Genomic DNA, 16486 nt, shown 5'->3' on the forward strand with positions numbered 1-16486 from the left:
TCAAATTTTTGATGGAATTTTTATGTTTAAAATATTGATTTAAATAAGATTTTTGATAATTGGACTTATTAAGTTTGTGAAACAAAATATCTTAGAAAGTGAGTTTTAGTTGCATACATTATTCTTGGATATTCTAATGTTTGTTGATGCAACTAAATTTAAAGTTTGATTCATTCAAAACATGAAATTAAATTGTTCTAAGTTACAAAATAAGTCCAAAATTAGGAAGTTATAGAAAGAAATATACAAGGAACTAAATGCATCCCTAGTTTCACTTATACATTCCTTTTTCTGAAATGGGCCATTCATAAAATCTACTTTACACCCCTTATTTTCCCTATTCACAACCCTCATACCCCTAACATGTCAGATCATTTAAGATTTCTAAGTGATAATCCTTCACTCATGAGTCTGGCCAACAAGAATTTGCCACATGTTCTGGTCCTCCACACATCACTTTGTCTAGTGATAAGCTGACACATCATCATCATCTTCATCTTTATCTTCTCAGTCAAAAAAATCTATAGAAAAAAGGGGTTAAAGACAAAATATTAATATCTTTTGGGTCTCCCAACAATTTTGGACAGAATAAGAAAGGATGAATTGGAATTTTGAGCAAATGTTGTTAATTTATTAGATATTTACAAAATAATTAATTTAATTATATATAAAATTATCAACCAAGAATATCTTCTAAATATTTTAAAAACTAATCAAATCCATTAATTATTTAAGGAGATATTATAATATCATAAATTAGATTTTAGCAATAGAAAAATTAAAATCACCAAGAGAAAGTAGAGAGGAAGCATTGGTAGCTATGGTTTGATGCAGTTATTATCCACCACATTCTACTGTAATCTCATTATGGATTCTGAGGTTAGATTGAAATAATGTCTTTGTTTTTATTATTAATTTGAGTTATCCTTCATCTATGTCTTTTATCTCTCAATCACGTAAAAAGTAATGGTTCTACATCATAGCTAATTAGCAAAGTTGGATTTAGAATGTATTTTGGTTGAATTTAGGAACTTTCATATGATTAAATGAGTTTTTTCTACCATTTGATAATGTGCTTTGATTAGTGGTAAAAACTTTTAACAACAATTAATCAAGAATGTATATTGATTAATTAACTTTTAATTTGGTTAGGAGATAAAAGAATATATATATATATATATATATGATTAAACATAATAGGATTTAATATGGAATGTACTTTGGTTGAATTAGTTATGAATAATCTAGAAAGGTTTTGCTTTTATTTGAGAATCTATTTTTATTAATTGTAAGATCACCGACAAATTAATTAAGAATTTACTTTAATTAATTTGAAATAAAAAACAATAGTCAATTGAATAATAATTTGTGAATAACAGATGGTAAATCTATTTTGTAAAAATAGTGGATTTAGCCTATTTGGTCTCGTTTAATCTATCTAGATTTCATTCATGTTCAACTACTTCAATACTCGACCTTATTTGGTCTCTCTAACTCTCAGTCTTGTTTGTTCTCTCTAGCTTTCGCTTTGTTCGAGCTCAGTGGTATTTTGTTTGATCTCTCTAACTTGATTTTGTTTAGGTTCTCCAACTTTAAGTCATATTCGACCTCTCCTATATTGGTCTTGTTCGGTGTGGACCATACTCAACTCATAAATATATTATCCTTATATTAAATTATAAAATATAAGTTGTGTGTTTTATAACATGTATTTTATTATTGTCTATTATTTTGATATATTTAATAATTTCATATTATTTAGTAACTATATTGATCACAATTCAAATATGTATTCTTCTTAAGTATATCTTAGTAATACAACAGCAACAATTTTAAAATGGATAATACTTCATGTTTAAAACTAAAACTAAATTAACATATTGGATAAATATTATTAATTAATAAGGTACTAATTTAAAGTGGGATCAAATATATTATTAATTAACAAGGTAATTTATTTATATAAAATTGAGGAATCTAGAAAGATAGAATATTCCAATAAATAGAATGAAAAAAATGTAAAAAGCATATACAATGAAATGTTAGGATTGATTTAGATTAGAAGATTCTAATTCTATGCAGGTTGGGTTTGGGAAAAACTATTATGTGGAGCCAACTGTCATAGGGACTTTCGAAGGGGAGTTGGTAACTAATTATTAATCTGGCAACCTATCTGTTCTGCGGTGTTATTTTGCTAAAACAGGTTCTGCATTGCTTCATTATCTCGCAGAATGCAAAACCCTAGACAGAAAGGGAGAGAGAGTTTTGATATCACAAACATTTCCGATTACCTCTCTCCTTTCTCCGGCGAAGATGACTCCGTCGTCGAACAGGAAAAGATTCGTCGATGACGACATGCAAGATATTGCGTTCTTCGAGAGAGGTTGTTGCTTCAACTTTTCCTGCTTCGGAGACAGCTCCAGAACGACGTCGTCGCAGAGGAAGACAGTGAGAGAGAAGGTGCAGTGGTGGAGGAAGATAAGGGAATGGTCAAAACATGTGGCAAGTTCCAAATGGAAAAACTTGGTTCGTCGGTTCAATAATAAAAATCGCGCCATTGGGTATAGAAAGCATGGCTCGTTCCGCTATGATGCTCGAAGTTATGCCCGAAACTTTGATGAAGGAACTAAAGAGAAACGAGAGGAACATTATGCTTATGATTTTTCGTCTCGTTACGCTTCTGTTCCTTCGTCGGCTAAGTCTTCCATGGACCTTGGAAAGTATGGCCCCTCCTTCATTTGACTGCTGGAGAATGTGCTTATTTCAAGATCAATGGTTTCATTTGGTTTCCACTAAATAATATAGTTTGAGTTTTTTCATTTTCTAAATAATATAGTTTGAGTTTTTTTTTTTCTTTTTTACTTTTTTTTTCTAACTAACTAGGTAAAGATTTCATCTCTAAAGAAAATGTGTTCACCACGAACTATTGATTAATTCTGGTTTGGTAAAGTTATTCGAAGCTAATGACAAAAAAACTTCTTGTCAAAATTATTTTTATTCTTTGATTTAGAGATTGGAAGTGTTGGACACATTTATTGCCTGTTAAAAATATTGTAACCATTAAATAATAATGCTCCAACGTGTTTGTTAATGTTATTATTTAACTAGTAGGCACTATTACAATATTAGCATATAATGTCACGCGTTCAACGTCCAATCATGGAATAACCAATATTAAAAATATTGGTGGTTTTTTTTTGTAAATAAATGCAATTATTAAACGTCATTTATAATTGTAATTCAACGTAAAATAATATAAAAGGTCAAATGCCTCAGCGTTAGACGTTAAAATGTTAGTGAATTCAATAAAAATTTGAGCGGGAGATTGAAAATTCATTCACTTTATCTTAGCGCGCGAGACCCTTTTCTCTTCTCAAACGACTAATCTTTCTTTCATTTGATACAAATGCATGTTAATTAACTACTTTATATATGATTTTCGTTTGTTTTGACTGATTATTTTCGTGCTCTTGTCCATCATAGGCACATTTTTCTTTCTCCATCACTAGTGACGACACTTTATTCTGATGAACTCATCTTTTGAAGATTAATTTCCATTTTTGTTTTGAAGAATTAATTTGTTGAACTTGTTTGTTGTTTTTTTTGAACTTGTTTGTTGTTATTTGGTTGAACTTGTTTGTTGTGGTTATTGTTTGATTGAACTTGTTTGTTGTTGGTTATTGTTGTTGTTGTTGATACTTCATATTTCATGTTTTATAAAATATCAAAAACTGAAATTTGTTGTTTTTCTACTTTTCGTAGAGTTGTAGAAATGATCACAATTAATTAAAAAAAATTGACTAACGTCGTATATTGACAAAATTCGATGTATATTAACGTCATATATTGACGAAATTCGACGTTAATTTAATACCGAATTTTTTACAAGTCGATATCAATTTAACGTCTCCTGATATAATGTCGTTCGCGAATTCACCCTTAAAAGCTCAAAATATTTGTACCGTATTAGTAAGGGGATTAGGGTGATGCATAATTGTTTTTTATTCCTAATCAATTAACGAAAAAAAATTATTCATATAAAGGTCAAAACCAGGAAAGAGCATATTTAGACAATAGTCTTATCCCATAGACATGGTCCTAGTTAAAAAAAATAGTAATACAAAACAAAATGCATAACCACTACAAAGAAAAAAAAATGATTACCAATGATCAATGTTGTCGGAAACTTTAAAAATTCATCATTAATCACTAATCGACGAACAAAAATTCATTAATAAAAGTTTGATAATATTTTTTGATAATTATCGATGGGTGATATTTATCGGTAATGACAAGACTAATCAAGTACATGACAATGCTGACAGATGTATCCGTTGGTAAAGTTTATTGATAAATGACATGTCAGTTTCCAGTGGAGTGGATTGTTTTCTTGCCTAGACAAACATAATGCCACTATTAGATAGTAAAATCAAACAAACAATACAATATCAGACAAATACCACAAACATGTTTATGTGTAAAGTTTTGTTGTCTTATTGCACCACCACTGCACTTCCCTCTTAGGAAAATATTGTCCCTAGGCCAAGAGACAAATTCTTTGAATTGATTAGGAGTTATAGCATGTAGGCTTATTGTTGCGAAGCTTATCAAAGAAGTCATGTCGAATATAATGCAGGGCAATTTGGGCCTTGTGAGTTGTTGTCAATTTTTGCTGCATGTAATTCATTTGTGTTGTAACAAAATTGATGGCTTCCTGTCACAAGTACAAAATATACATTTTATACCTATTGAAATCCAATAGGTATAGAAAGTGGTGCGATGATAGTATTGTAAATATGAAAAGCTTTTATATATTGCTTACACTCATAACAAGTACAAAAAGTAATTTTTCTATACTAGTTATACCTAGAATCGGGATAAAAGTGGCATGGTGACAAAAATGTAATATTGAAGAACTTTTTCTATACCGGTTAGACCCTATAACCGTTATAGATTTTTTAACATTATGCCCTAAATCCCCTTTCGCACTTCAATTTCTCTTTTTTAGGCTTCTTATCCTTTGCTCTTGTTCTATTCTTGTTGTCATAGGAAGGGATTCCTTGTACCACCGTAATGTGACTCGTTGAGGTTTGAATTTTCTTTCTTTCTTTTGTCCAATAATAGCAAGACCCTTAATTTTCTACAGTGGGGGAGTTACAACAAGTAAGGCAAGAACTTTTCACAAGTATTCGCGTTTGTATGGTCCAAGTCTTCACCTTTTTAGCTTGGAAATTATTGGCTTTCCCTTCTTTGACTCATTCCACTCTTTTTTTTCTCTCTCCCATTCACTTCCACACTATCATTTGAAAACCTCTAAAGGATAACTTCTTTGTTTACTTTTATATGCAAATTTTTCTACTTTTCATTTTTTATTGTTTACTTAGTGTGTGTGGTGATGTCATCATAGATAGGGCAAGAATGAAGAGATTAAAAGAGTGACAAAAAGCATAAAAAGACATAGCATATATTTTGACCTTTAGTAGCATAGGTTTTCATAAGCTTGTATTTTGCCTTTCTAGTTTCTTTCTTTTATTAGTTTGGTTGTAAAGAAGCTTGTATATTCCTCGTTTCTTTAAGGTGCAAGCAATGTGAGACTTCACTTAAAAGAAAGAAGAATAAATAAGTCTCTTCTCCTTTTAGTTGCTTGTAATGCAAGTTATTTCATGAATAGTTTTAGTTTTGATCTTTAGACTAGTTAGGTAGTTTATATACCCTTAGAAATATGTAGAATTAAGAGATGTGTGTAAGACGCGGAAAAATAGGGGTCTTAGAAATAAAGTAGTCTTGAGACTTTGATGTTTTTGTTTGGTAATTAATGTTCTTGAGTGTACATCTTTGTTAGAACATAATTGTTATGTTAGTTTATTTATATTTTGGCCTAAGGGCAAAAGGGTCTTTTACACTTTATTAATTAGGTGTAGAAATTAAATTAGGAGAGTGTAAAAAAGGAAATCACATAACTGTCTAGGTCGTGAGTTTCTTGGGAAACAATACTTAGTCTTACCATGTTTATTACTTGATACGATTTGATACACTTGCCGATTCTTTAACACCTGGTATCTAGAGTCTGAGGTTTTTTTGAGAATTTTTTTTTTGTTGTCTCTACCACTAAACCCATTGTTGACAGTTGTCGATGGTGTCATCGTTTACTACTGGCATCTACTGCTGTCACTATCGAAATTCTAGTTTCGACTTACGGTCGTACGATTTTGACCGTCTAGGTCAGGTGACTATCGTACCATCAACAACACCTTCACCGCCTTTTAAAGTTGTGAATATGCTCTCTTTCCCATCATGCATGGTGGCACGTCTCGCAGCCGTTTAGAACATCGATGTCACTTTTTTTCTTCATGTCTCCCTTGTTTAGGTAACATGCGTTTCGGATTGTTCATTTTTTTTTTCATAACAAATATATTTTTCGTTTTTTAATTATTTATAAAAATTATATTTTAGTCCTAAATATATATATATATATATATATATATATATATATATATATATATATATATATATATATATATATATATATATATGAAAATTATGTAAAAGATCCTAACAAATACACAGGAAGTGTTTCTTTTGTGATCATTATCATATTTAACCTTTTCCTTTATGATGTTTGAATGAAGAGATCATCAACAAAACTGCAAACTGGAATCCTTGTACAAATTCTCAGCGGTATAAAACATATACATTGAAGAACTAACGCAGCACATTTTACAAAATTCTAGGCCTGCTAGATACACAATCCACAACCAAACTAATCTTTCTTATACAAAGTTTTCTATTGAAAAAAATTAAAATACCTCCCACAAAAATATCCATTGGTCACTTGACATTCATTTACTTGGACAATGGGAGAAAAGTCCCTCCTAACATATTATTTATTCATGTATCAGGAAGAGAAATGAAAAGATTGGTAGCATGGAGGGGCACTATAAAAAATGCAACCAATTTATGCTGTGTATGATTTATCTAAACTGCATAACTTGTAGCCAAAACTCAGACATGGTAGACCATGCCAACTTCTAGGATAGAAGCATGAGGGATACTTAGAGCATAAGTTGGTCCTCTAGAATTTCTCCTTAAGAAATCATACCCATAATTGATCACAACTTTCTTTATCCAACTTGAACCTCTCTTTGCTTTCACATAAGAGTGACCCATTATGAATGCCATTCCTCCTTCCCTTGCTTGCATTAGTTCCTGCAACTCCTCCCTTACACCCAAATCAATCTCTGGACTGTCTGGCACAACAAACCTCACTCTCTTCCTAACTATTTCAGGAGACTTAACCACACTCATTTCTAAGCAATCTTCCATCTGAGAATTGTTGTTATCATCTTCACACATCCTTATACCTTCTGAGTTTGATGCTGAAGTGCCTACAACTGCCATTTTTGTGTCATCTTCAAAACTCGCAAATCCTTGGTTGGACTCAGAAGTATCTGACCGAATGAATTCTGCTATGCTACAAATAAGATCTTTTTCAAACTCAATATCATCCTTGTGAAAGTCCCTATAACCATACCGAGCTATGCACCTATACAACCTGTATTCTTTTGGGCCAACTCTACCAACCAAGAACCTTTCTTCAGGTCTCACATGTGGCACTGGGACAGATTTGACGCAGAGGAAGATCACTACTTGATGAAAAGCTGGAAGATTGGTGACAAAGTGAGAGAAAATGGCTGGGATCCCAGACACAAGTTCAGTGTGTATTAGGCCAATTCCTCTGACACGCACAATTCCTAGAGTGGGGCCTAAACCAAGGAGCCAGTTGATGGACACCTTATTCTGAACATCAAACTCGTACTTTTTAAGTGTGCCATAGTGCCACACATACATCACGATAAGAAATATGAGTGAGAGGGCAATGGGCACCCATGCTCCTTCAAGGAACTTGATCAGGGATGCAGAGAAGTATAGTGCTTCGATTGACCCAAAGAAAAATATGAAACAAATGGCTAGGAAAATACTCTTGTGCCAGCATAAAACAATAACTAGAGACATTAAGCATGTGGTAACCAGCATCACAGTTATGACAGCCAAGCCTGTTCATCCAAACAGTATAAAAATTCATTAGACATATATAAGCCATTAAAAACCATGATCAAGATTTCTACTCTTTTTTTTTTTTCAAACATCAGAATAACACCATAAGATATAATCTAGAAACTGTTGAAAAATGCTAATGGACCGAACTAATCCTATATTGGGTCTTTGCATTAATCTGTTGTTTTCAGACCAAAGTACATCATTCTTACTGATCCTTTCCATCAAGAAGTAAAAGATTGAAAATTTAATTACCAATAGAGGAAAGGGAGTAAAGAGAAAAGAAAATTAGTTTAGAGAAACAAAAATCAAAGTGACAGAGATGTTTCAAACATTTAGTACAAATAAATTTGCGTGTGCATCAGGAGAAAGAGTACCTGATGCGTTTCCCATGCGTTTTGTATCTCTAAAACCAACAGTAATAGCAAGGCAAAGTAGCATCAAACACCAGTTGATCTCTGGGATGTAAATCTGGCCGTGTACCTTTGATGATGTATGAATGATCTTAACTTTGGGGAAGCATCCCATTGCAGAACATTGTTTGATTATTGAGAAAGTACCTGTGATGATAGCTTGACTTCCAACCACAGCTTGAAGTATAGCTATTGCAAGAACAGGCCATCTAATTTTCTCTAAATCAAATTCAAAAGGAAGAGTAAGCCAAACAGTCAAAGCTTAATCAATCATTCTTTAACAATGTCCCCATTGTGAGAAACTCAGATCTTACCAGGTACAGATACGTAGAACCCAATTCGGTAATCACTTTCAATAGTATGATGCTTGGAAAGATATGCAGCTTGTCCCATATATGCCAGAATTAGAGAAGGGTATACCAGAAAGGTAAAAGCAATCTGCAGGTAAGTAGTTTTCAGTTAATGCAGTTGATTATTTCCCTGCAGCTTCTAATCAAGAAACATCCCCCAAAGCTTCACATTCATGAACAATTGAAAAACAATGATGTATTTAAATCATTGATTCCAAATTTTAGCACGACCAATGATGCATTGCTTTCAAATCAAAATTGGGAATGTAAATCATGAGTTTAGTTTCAATTTGAAAATGATGCTAACAACATATTTTCTATTAGACAAACATCATTTCCCTTCAGACATTCTCTCATAATTTAAAAATGATGCTACCAATTGTGCACCTTAATCGACAACTGTGAAAAGTGTCCTAGATCAGCAAACATGGCTTCAGAACCTGAAACATAAGAGGGACAACGTCAGAGGAAGTTAAAACATATGTCAAGCATGTAGCAGTTGTGAAGTACAATTACTATATATACCTGTTATACACAGTAGAATTCCCCCTAAGGACATCCAACCTCCTCTTTGAGTCTTCTTCAGAAATTTGAACATGTAGTAGGGAGAGAGAGCCTCATAAACATGAGGGTTCCAATGTATGATATTATACATACCGATACAGCTAATGCATAGTAGCCAGGTCAACACAACAGGAGCAAATAGAAACCCCACGCGATGTGTTCCATAATGTTGAAGTGCAAACAAAAATATCAGTATCACACAAGCAATTGGTACTTCAACATCTGCACAAGCAATGATATTTCAGAAGTGCAGAATAATGTCTAGATATATGCTAAGAAATTGAGTTATAAGTCTAACAGTAGATTGTCCTACCTAAAAACAACCAACAAACATTAGAAGCTCTAAGATTGACTTAAACATGTACATTCTGGTTAGGAAATAGAAACCTTTTGCAATGAGAGATATTTTAGGACTCCGAATTGTTTAATAAATATACACAAATAGTAAGTCATATATTTAACTGTGGCTTTTAGGGAAAATATATCCAGTTCATGCTGTAATATAATACATTACCCTGATATGTGTGAACCTCTTTGTTTGCTAGGATAACTACTTTCAGTTCAGTCAACTTCTCAAGGTGCTGATACAATAGTGCTATACTTAAAACTACTCAAGTGATTAATTTATGAAACAAGTGGTTGTCATTAACCGGTCTTATAATATCTTAAAATATCCCCTCTTTAATATTGTTTCCCTCGTTGTATTTCCAAAGGGAAAGGAAATGTACAGATGAGATGATAATAGATATGTTTGAATATAGACCTAAGAAACTATAGGATTATAAGGAGTCAAATATTATTTCAATTGAGGCCCCACATGATTTAGACATTCAGTAAGGTTCTAATGTAAAAGGTAAAAGAACAGTGCCTAGTTACATTTGTATTAGAATCAGAATTTTCAGAAACTGAAGAAGTGTGGAGCAAACATCAACTGACATAGTCAACTTATTCTGATTTCTGTGTACTGAAAAGTTACTAATGCAGCAAAACAAAGTATAAACTACAGTAGTATACTTTGAATGCATCTGGAAAAAGGTTGAATAATGGGATGGAATCAAATCAATATACAACTGGCCATAAGTCATCCAATTAAAATTAAGCAGCTCAAGGTGAGAGATCATTATTAAAGAAGATAAATACTTAACGGGAACCACAAATGACCTTAGAAGAACAAATAGAAGTCCAGCAAACGAAGCTGCATCAAAAGCCTAATTTTAACAGAGGAAGGACCACATTTTAGTGTTTAAGGCACTGCAGTTATTAAGTTTCAATTAAGTTGAAGAGTACCTGGATCATCATTAATCATTCATAGTGGAACAGTATATGACAAATTTACTAGTGTCCTTACCTAATTTTGTCATCCAATCAGATAATCACTTTACTGTTCCAGATTGATCCATAATGGTTTATTCAAAAACCTTATCCATACCACCATGCTCCTATCGTAACAATATTCTAGTGAAAGTTATTTAATAAAGAAATTACGGTTTTCAATTCTTCTGTGCTTGATATTCTATCAGCCACAACCACAAACTTTATCATATATTCAATATTATCAAGTTGGCAGGGATTGTTTATTTTAATATAAATTTTAGCATGACATTGATTTGACTTCGATCAAAACAAGGAAGTTGGCCCTGATTACATATTTATGGGGACCCACAATAATGCATGCACTTGGAGGCATTTGGTTCTCCCTTTTTGTCCACTAACTGGAACGCTTTGATATAGTTAGCATAAAAAGGGAAGTCATTTAAAATTTCAAATAGGTTTGTATTGAAAAAAATTAAACAAAATATATTGTGATAGCTAACAACAATAATTTCAGGATCAATATCTATTCGGCATATATGCCATTCTGAGAGCAACTTCCCCCAAATCAATAGCAGTATTGTATGATGCCGTCTAAATGTACAGAATTCTTTAGAAAATATTCCAGAGAATAGTTCCAGATGCCAAGCATTTTGCAATTTACTAATCAAAATTGAATTCTTAATCCATTAATCCAATTCCAATAGTATAGTTATGTATGTGTATCCAACTGTAATATACAGTATATGAAACGGAACTTCAAACCATCTTGCAGCTTATTAAGATTAAAATATATTTTTTCAATTAAATTCATGACATGTTACTTACTGCTCTTTCGTGTTCATTAGAGGCTAGCCACAAACTAGGCTTAGAATTGATCTCGAACAAAACATACTAAAAGGAGATCAAATCAACCAATTACTTGTATTTAGAAAGGAACTTACATCTATGCTGTTCTTTAGACATAGAAAGCTCCAACCCTGACACGGCAGAGAAAACTGCATAATAACAAAAAACCAAATAATTCAGTCATCAAGAACCACCATCTCTGTCCAAAACCATGATTTTAGCTGCAACATGGTTTCTCGGATCTGCCAAAATTGCGGATGCATTTGTCCACAATTTCCAGCTCTGTTAAAGATTGCGAAGAAACCACGAGCGCAGGTTAAAACCTTGGCCATGACCAAAACACAGATAACGTTGCAAATCCCAGTACCAGAAATTGCAGGTGTAAGCACACCATCCCCAATAACCATGCAAGTCCCTATCAGAGCCAGAACAAGCAGCACCCTCTGCAGAACCTTGTGTTTCTCGAACACCGATTTCAACTCCAACCCAACATTCTTCTTATCAATTGGCACTGTTCCATCCTTGGTGTACTCAGTTAGTTCTTCGTCTGCAAGCTGAACATTAGGCAACAAACCCACCTGAGCATGCCTGCATAGAAGAGAGTACAGAGCAAAAGTCCCTCCTTCTCCATTGTCATCTGCTCTGAGCACAATGAAGACATACTTGAGGAGTGGAACCAGTGTGAGAGTCCAGAACACAAAAGACAACACTCCATATATCTCTTCATTGGTCTCTGAATGCTGAATGTCCTCAGCAAAAGTGCTTTTGTAAACATAAAGTGGGGATGTACTTAAATCGCCATACACAACTCCTAAGCTCTGATAAGCCAATGTTAACACTGTCTTCCATGATCCATCCTGCAAGGTGTGATGAGTGGTACGTCAAAAAACAAGTTTTTTTTTTTTTTTTCTTTCCCACATAATACTGATCAGGAAACTGTAACATGCCATACCTTAAAAGAGTTTTTGTAGATCACAGACTCCAGATCCATCAAGGAATGTCTGGGAAAAGACCAACCTTTAAATTTTCAATTTTGCTGAGATATCAAAGGAAAATGAATGCCACCCTCATGAATCAACACCCTCCCCTAGTTCAAGCTAGTCCTTAGGATAAAAAAACTAATTTTGGCAAAGGAGAGAGTTTGGTACAACGCCTATGCTGTGTTTTCTCTTTTCAAGTATGTGCTCAAATGCAGACAAAACAATAACAAACAAGCATAATAAAAAAAAAAAAAAACACCAACACCAACCAATTTAGATAACAGGGTTAAGTGTTGTCGTCAGAGTGAACAGATTTTTCGAATAAGAGAGAAAGAAAGAGAGAGCAGATAAGCAAAACTTCTGCAGTGAGTGAGTGGTGATTTTGGATTCAAGTTTTCTGTTTCCTTCTCTAAATGCTCTGTTCAGTTTGCAGTTTGGTTTAGAGGGAATATAATATAATAGTTTTGAAACGTGAAATTGGAAGTTTGATATATATATATATATATATATATATATATATATATATATATATATATATATATATATATATATATAATGATGCATAATAAATATGAAAACGGATAGAATTGAAAACTTTACATATTATTTCACCTGTATTAAAGAATTTCATCTATGTATAATACTTAATTAAAAAAGATATAATATTTTAAAATTTGTGAATATTGGAGAATATTTACAAATAGATGAAAAAAAATGATATTTATAAATATTTAAAAAAAGGTAAAACAAAATTAAAAAATATAATATAAATTAAATTAAATATAAATTAAAATTTAATTTTAATAAAATATAAATGAATTTTAATTTTAATTAAATTTATAAGTAATGAAAATTAGAAATAAATATTAAAATATTGGTTACATTTGAAGGAGGATAAGGGTTGCATTAAGCATGCAGTTATTGGAAGTGTTGAGTGAGCTGACAACAGCGCTGACCACTTCTCAATAGAAAGAGACACTTCTATGTCTATCTCTTTCCCTCACAGTCCTAATTATGGGGACGTTTCAGTTTCACAGCTGTTAACACCTAGCTGTTACAAATTATTCTAAATTAATCTCATTTTTTATTTAATACTTTTACTTTTGACACATAATATAATACAATGATAATTAAATAATAAAGAGGTTATAAAAATATAATTTTTTTATTAGAAAAAATAATGTTAAATGTATGTAAAAAGTTTAAGTGTATTAAAAAATATTTTTTTTTCAAACCATCAAAAGTCTTTCATAAGTTACTTGGTCAAAGAGTTTGAGAAAACGGGAAAAGTGTGAATTTAAAATTTTGAATTTTTGAATTTATAATATAAAATTAAATGTTATTAAAAAAATTATTTAATGTATATGAAGATTAAAATGAATAAATAATATAAATATTTAATTATTAATATATAGAATAATTTAAAAATGATATTAATATATACAATTAATATTTACTTTTAAATATGTCTAATGAACAAGCATAATAGTAATATAATAATAATAATAATAATAATTAAAACTTCGTATAAATTTAATCATCGTATTAAAACATGTCATTCAAATTGAATTAAGAATATTTATTGGTATCTTAACAAATATATTACTCGAAGACTACCTTTTAAGTTAACTAAAATAGCATTAGTAATGTATTTAAATCATTCTTAATATATACTGTGCTTAAATAATTTACTTATATCTGAGAATATTTTAATTTAAATAATTATATTTATATAAATTAGAGTATGGATGAGATGAATATTATTATATCCGATTTCAACTAATTTCTGTTAACATTTATGAATAATTACTTATTTTCATATTTATTCCCATTAAACAATGTTTTTCCATTTATATTTAGGATTTCTTACATCTTATTACAGAATACAATTTATCATCATGTAAGTGGTGTAATTATATTCCATTTACTATTATAAAATTTTGAATAGATTTTATTACTTTGAAAAGAAAGTTGAGTGTAACATTTAATTCTCTTTAATATTGATAAGTAGTTAAGTTTTTATGATAGCGTTTAATACTGCTTTGGCCTAAAAATTGCCTTTAAAATATTTATATCAATTACTTCAACAATCACTTTCTCAGTTAATTTCTTTCACAAAGCTGTGTTCACTGATTTGAGCACGCATTATCTTAAAAAAATTAGTAATTGAATGTTAATATTAAATGTAGCATTATTTAATAATATTGTTTTACATAATTATATATTATTATGTTAAATTTTATAATATCATTAATACAAATATGCAGTCAAATATTTTTCTTAAGTATAGCCAAATAATATACTTAAACTATTTAAATAAATTATTTCAATCTCAAATTGATAATTTATTTATCAAGTTTAACTCACTAAATCAATCTTAAAATTTTCAAAATAATATTCTATTCTTGTTAAGTTCCACCCGAGCGTTTGAACTTATTCAAACACCTTATATTAGAAGAAGAATGTATATTTACACATATGTAAGTGTGTGTGTGTGTGAGAGAGAGGTTAACAAATTTATTTTTATCCTATTATTTTATTTATATATAATAATAGAGTACTTTGAATTGATTTAGTGAGAAATTATTTTTCTAATAATGTGTTAAATGTGCATTTAAATAAGATAACTAAGATAATATTTAGAATATCTAAGTGCGAAATTGAAAAATAAAAGTTCAAATTTAAATCTCCAAACAGTGTATTCTAATTTATGGTTTAAAATTAAATATTATCTAAATTAATGTTGGTTTAGTAGTCTCTAATTTGAAGTTAAAATAAAATAAAACTTAAGAAAACAAACTATACTAAAGTCACGATCCACATTAAATTTTAATATTATATTAATATAGTATTTTTTTGTGTAATTTATTTTATTTATTTAAAATCTAATTTTGCATAATATTTATTAAAGTTAGTAATTTTTTAATAAAAATTAATTTTATTTAGTTTAATAAAAAAGAAAAGAAGAGAAAATCTAGCATCAAAAGAAAAAGAATCAAATTTCAAAGCACCAGATAATACGATGAGAACAGATAACGAGAAAGACTGATACGAAACTACAAGAATATGAGAGAAAACGATTAAAGTGAGACGAGAGCAAAAAGAAATCTAACGAGATGACGAGAATACGAGAATAAGAAAATAAAATATAACAAGAACAACAAAAGCAAAACTATTGAGAAAAAGGAAAAACAAAATCAAAATATTATACTTGTTATAAAAATAATTTAACATAATATTTCTATTTTAAATTAAAAATGATATAATAAACTTGTATTCTAATACAAAATTATCTTCATCCCACTTACTATAAAACGACCGACAAATTTATCATACTTTTTTCACTAATGTTTCTTGCTCTTTTGTCATGCTTTTCATATTATTCTTTGTGGATGGCTGTGCTTCTTGATTCATGATCACATGAATGCTTGAGATGCACTTTATCTTTGTGCATTTCTTACACTTATAAATGTGAGTATAACTCTATTAACGAATTTTTAATATTACTTTTGCATTAGTTTGCCTCTTACGTCCATATGTGAATTTCATATAATGCATCCATGATCTAAACTTTTATACAATGAAAAAATTACACCACAAATTAGATTTAATGTTATATTTTTATAATAATCTAGTAATTATTTTAAGTCTTAAAATTAGTGCTATAAGTTTTTGTAATTTTCCACTTGAGACTTATAACGATACTTCTTTTATATTATTATGTTTTTTTTTAAAATATTCTTAACTTAGTCTTTTTCATTTATTATTTTATGAGTCTTCATAATAACATTTTAATGGAAAGCATTTATAATTATGAGAATAACACACTTTAGATTATATTTACCAAATTAGCACACTCTTTTTAAAAGTTAGAAGGAAAAATCAAATTCTAACTTATTTTTGTTTTATAATCTTAACATAGAATTTGGTTTTTAAAAAACCGAATTCTGAGTTATATATATTT

At 30.4% G+C, this 16486-nt stretch overlaps 1 protein-coding gene across 1 annotated transcript; it reads right to left on the minus strand.

Annotated features, from left to right (window-relative positions):
* Positions 1–6677: 6677 nt before the first annotated feature.
* LOC106759282 (potassium transporter 8) lies at positions 6678–12988 on the minus strand. The gene is made up of 9 exons (XM_014642376.2): positions 12792–12988; positions 12495–12543; positions 11910–12399; positions 11638–11691; positions 9344–9604; positions 9206–9258; positions 8783–8906; positions 8433–8687; positions 6678–8054 (listed from the first exon to the last, which is right to left on the minus strand). The coding sequence occupies exons 2-9, from the start codon at positions 12531–12533 to the stop codon at positions 7003–7005; spliced, it is 2328 nt and encodes a 775-aa protein (XP_014497862.1). The 5' UTR covers positions 12534–12543; positions 12792–12988; the 3' UTR covers positions 6678–7002.
* Between the last annotated feature and the right edge of the window lie 3498 nt (positions 12989–16486).

Source organism: Vigna radiata, chromosome 4, assembly GCF_000741045.1.
Source record: "Vigna radiata var. radiata cultivar VC1973A chromosome 4, Vradiata_ver6, whole genome shotgun sequence".
Taxonomy (NCBI): domain Eukaryota; kingdom Viridiplantae; phylum Streptophyta; class Magnoliopsida; order Fabales; family Fabaceae; genus Vigna; species Vigna radiata.

Coding starts and splice junctions, on each gene's coding strand:
- LOC106759282 (XM_014642376.2), bottom strand. CDS start 12,533: ATGGATCTGGAGTCTGTGATCTACAAAAACTCTTTTAAG. Junction 11,692..11,909: donor GCTTACACCTGCAATTTCTG/GTACTGGGATTT, acceptor GTTATTATGCAG/TTTTCTCTGCCGTGTCAGGG. Junction 8,055..8,432: donor ACGCATGGGAAACGCATCAG/GTACTCTTTCTC, acceptor TTGGATGAACAG/GCTTGGCTGTCATAACTGTG.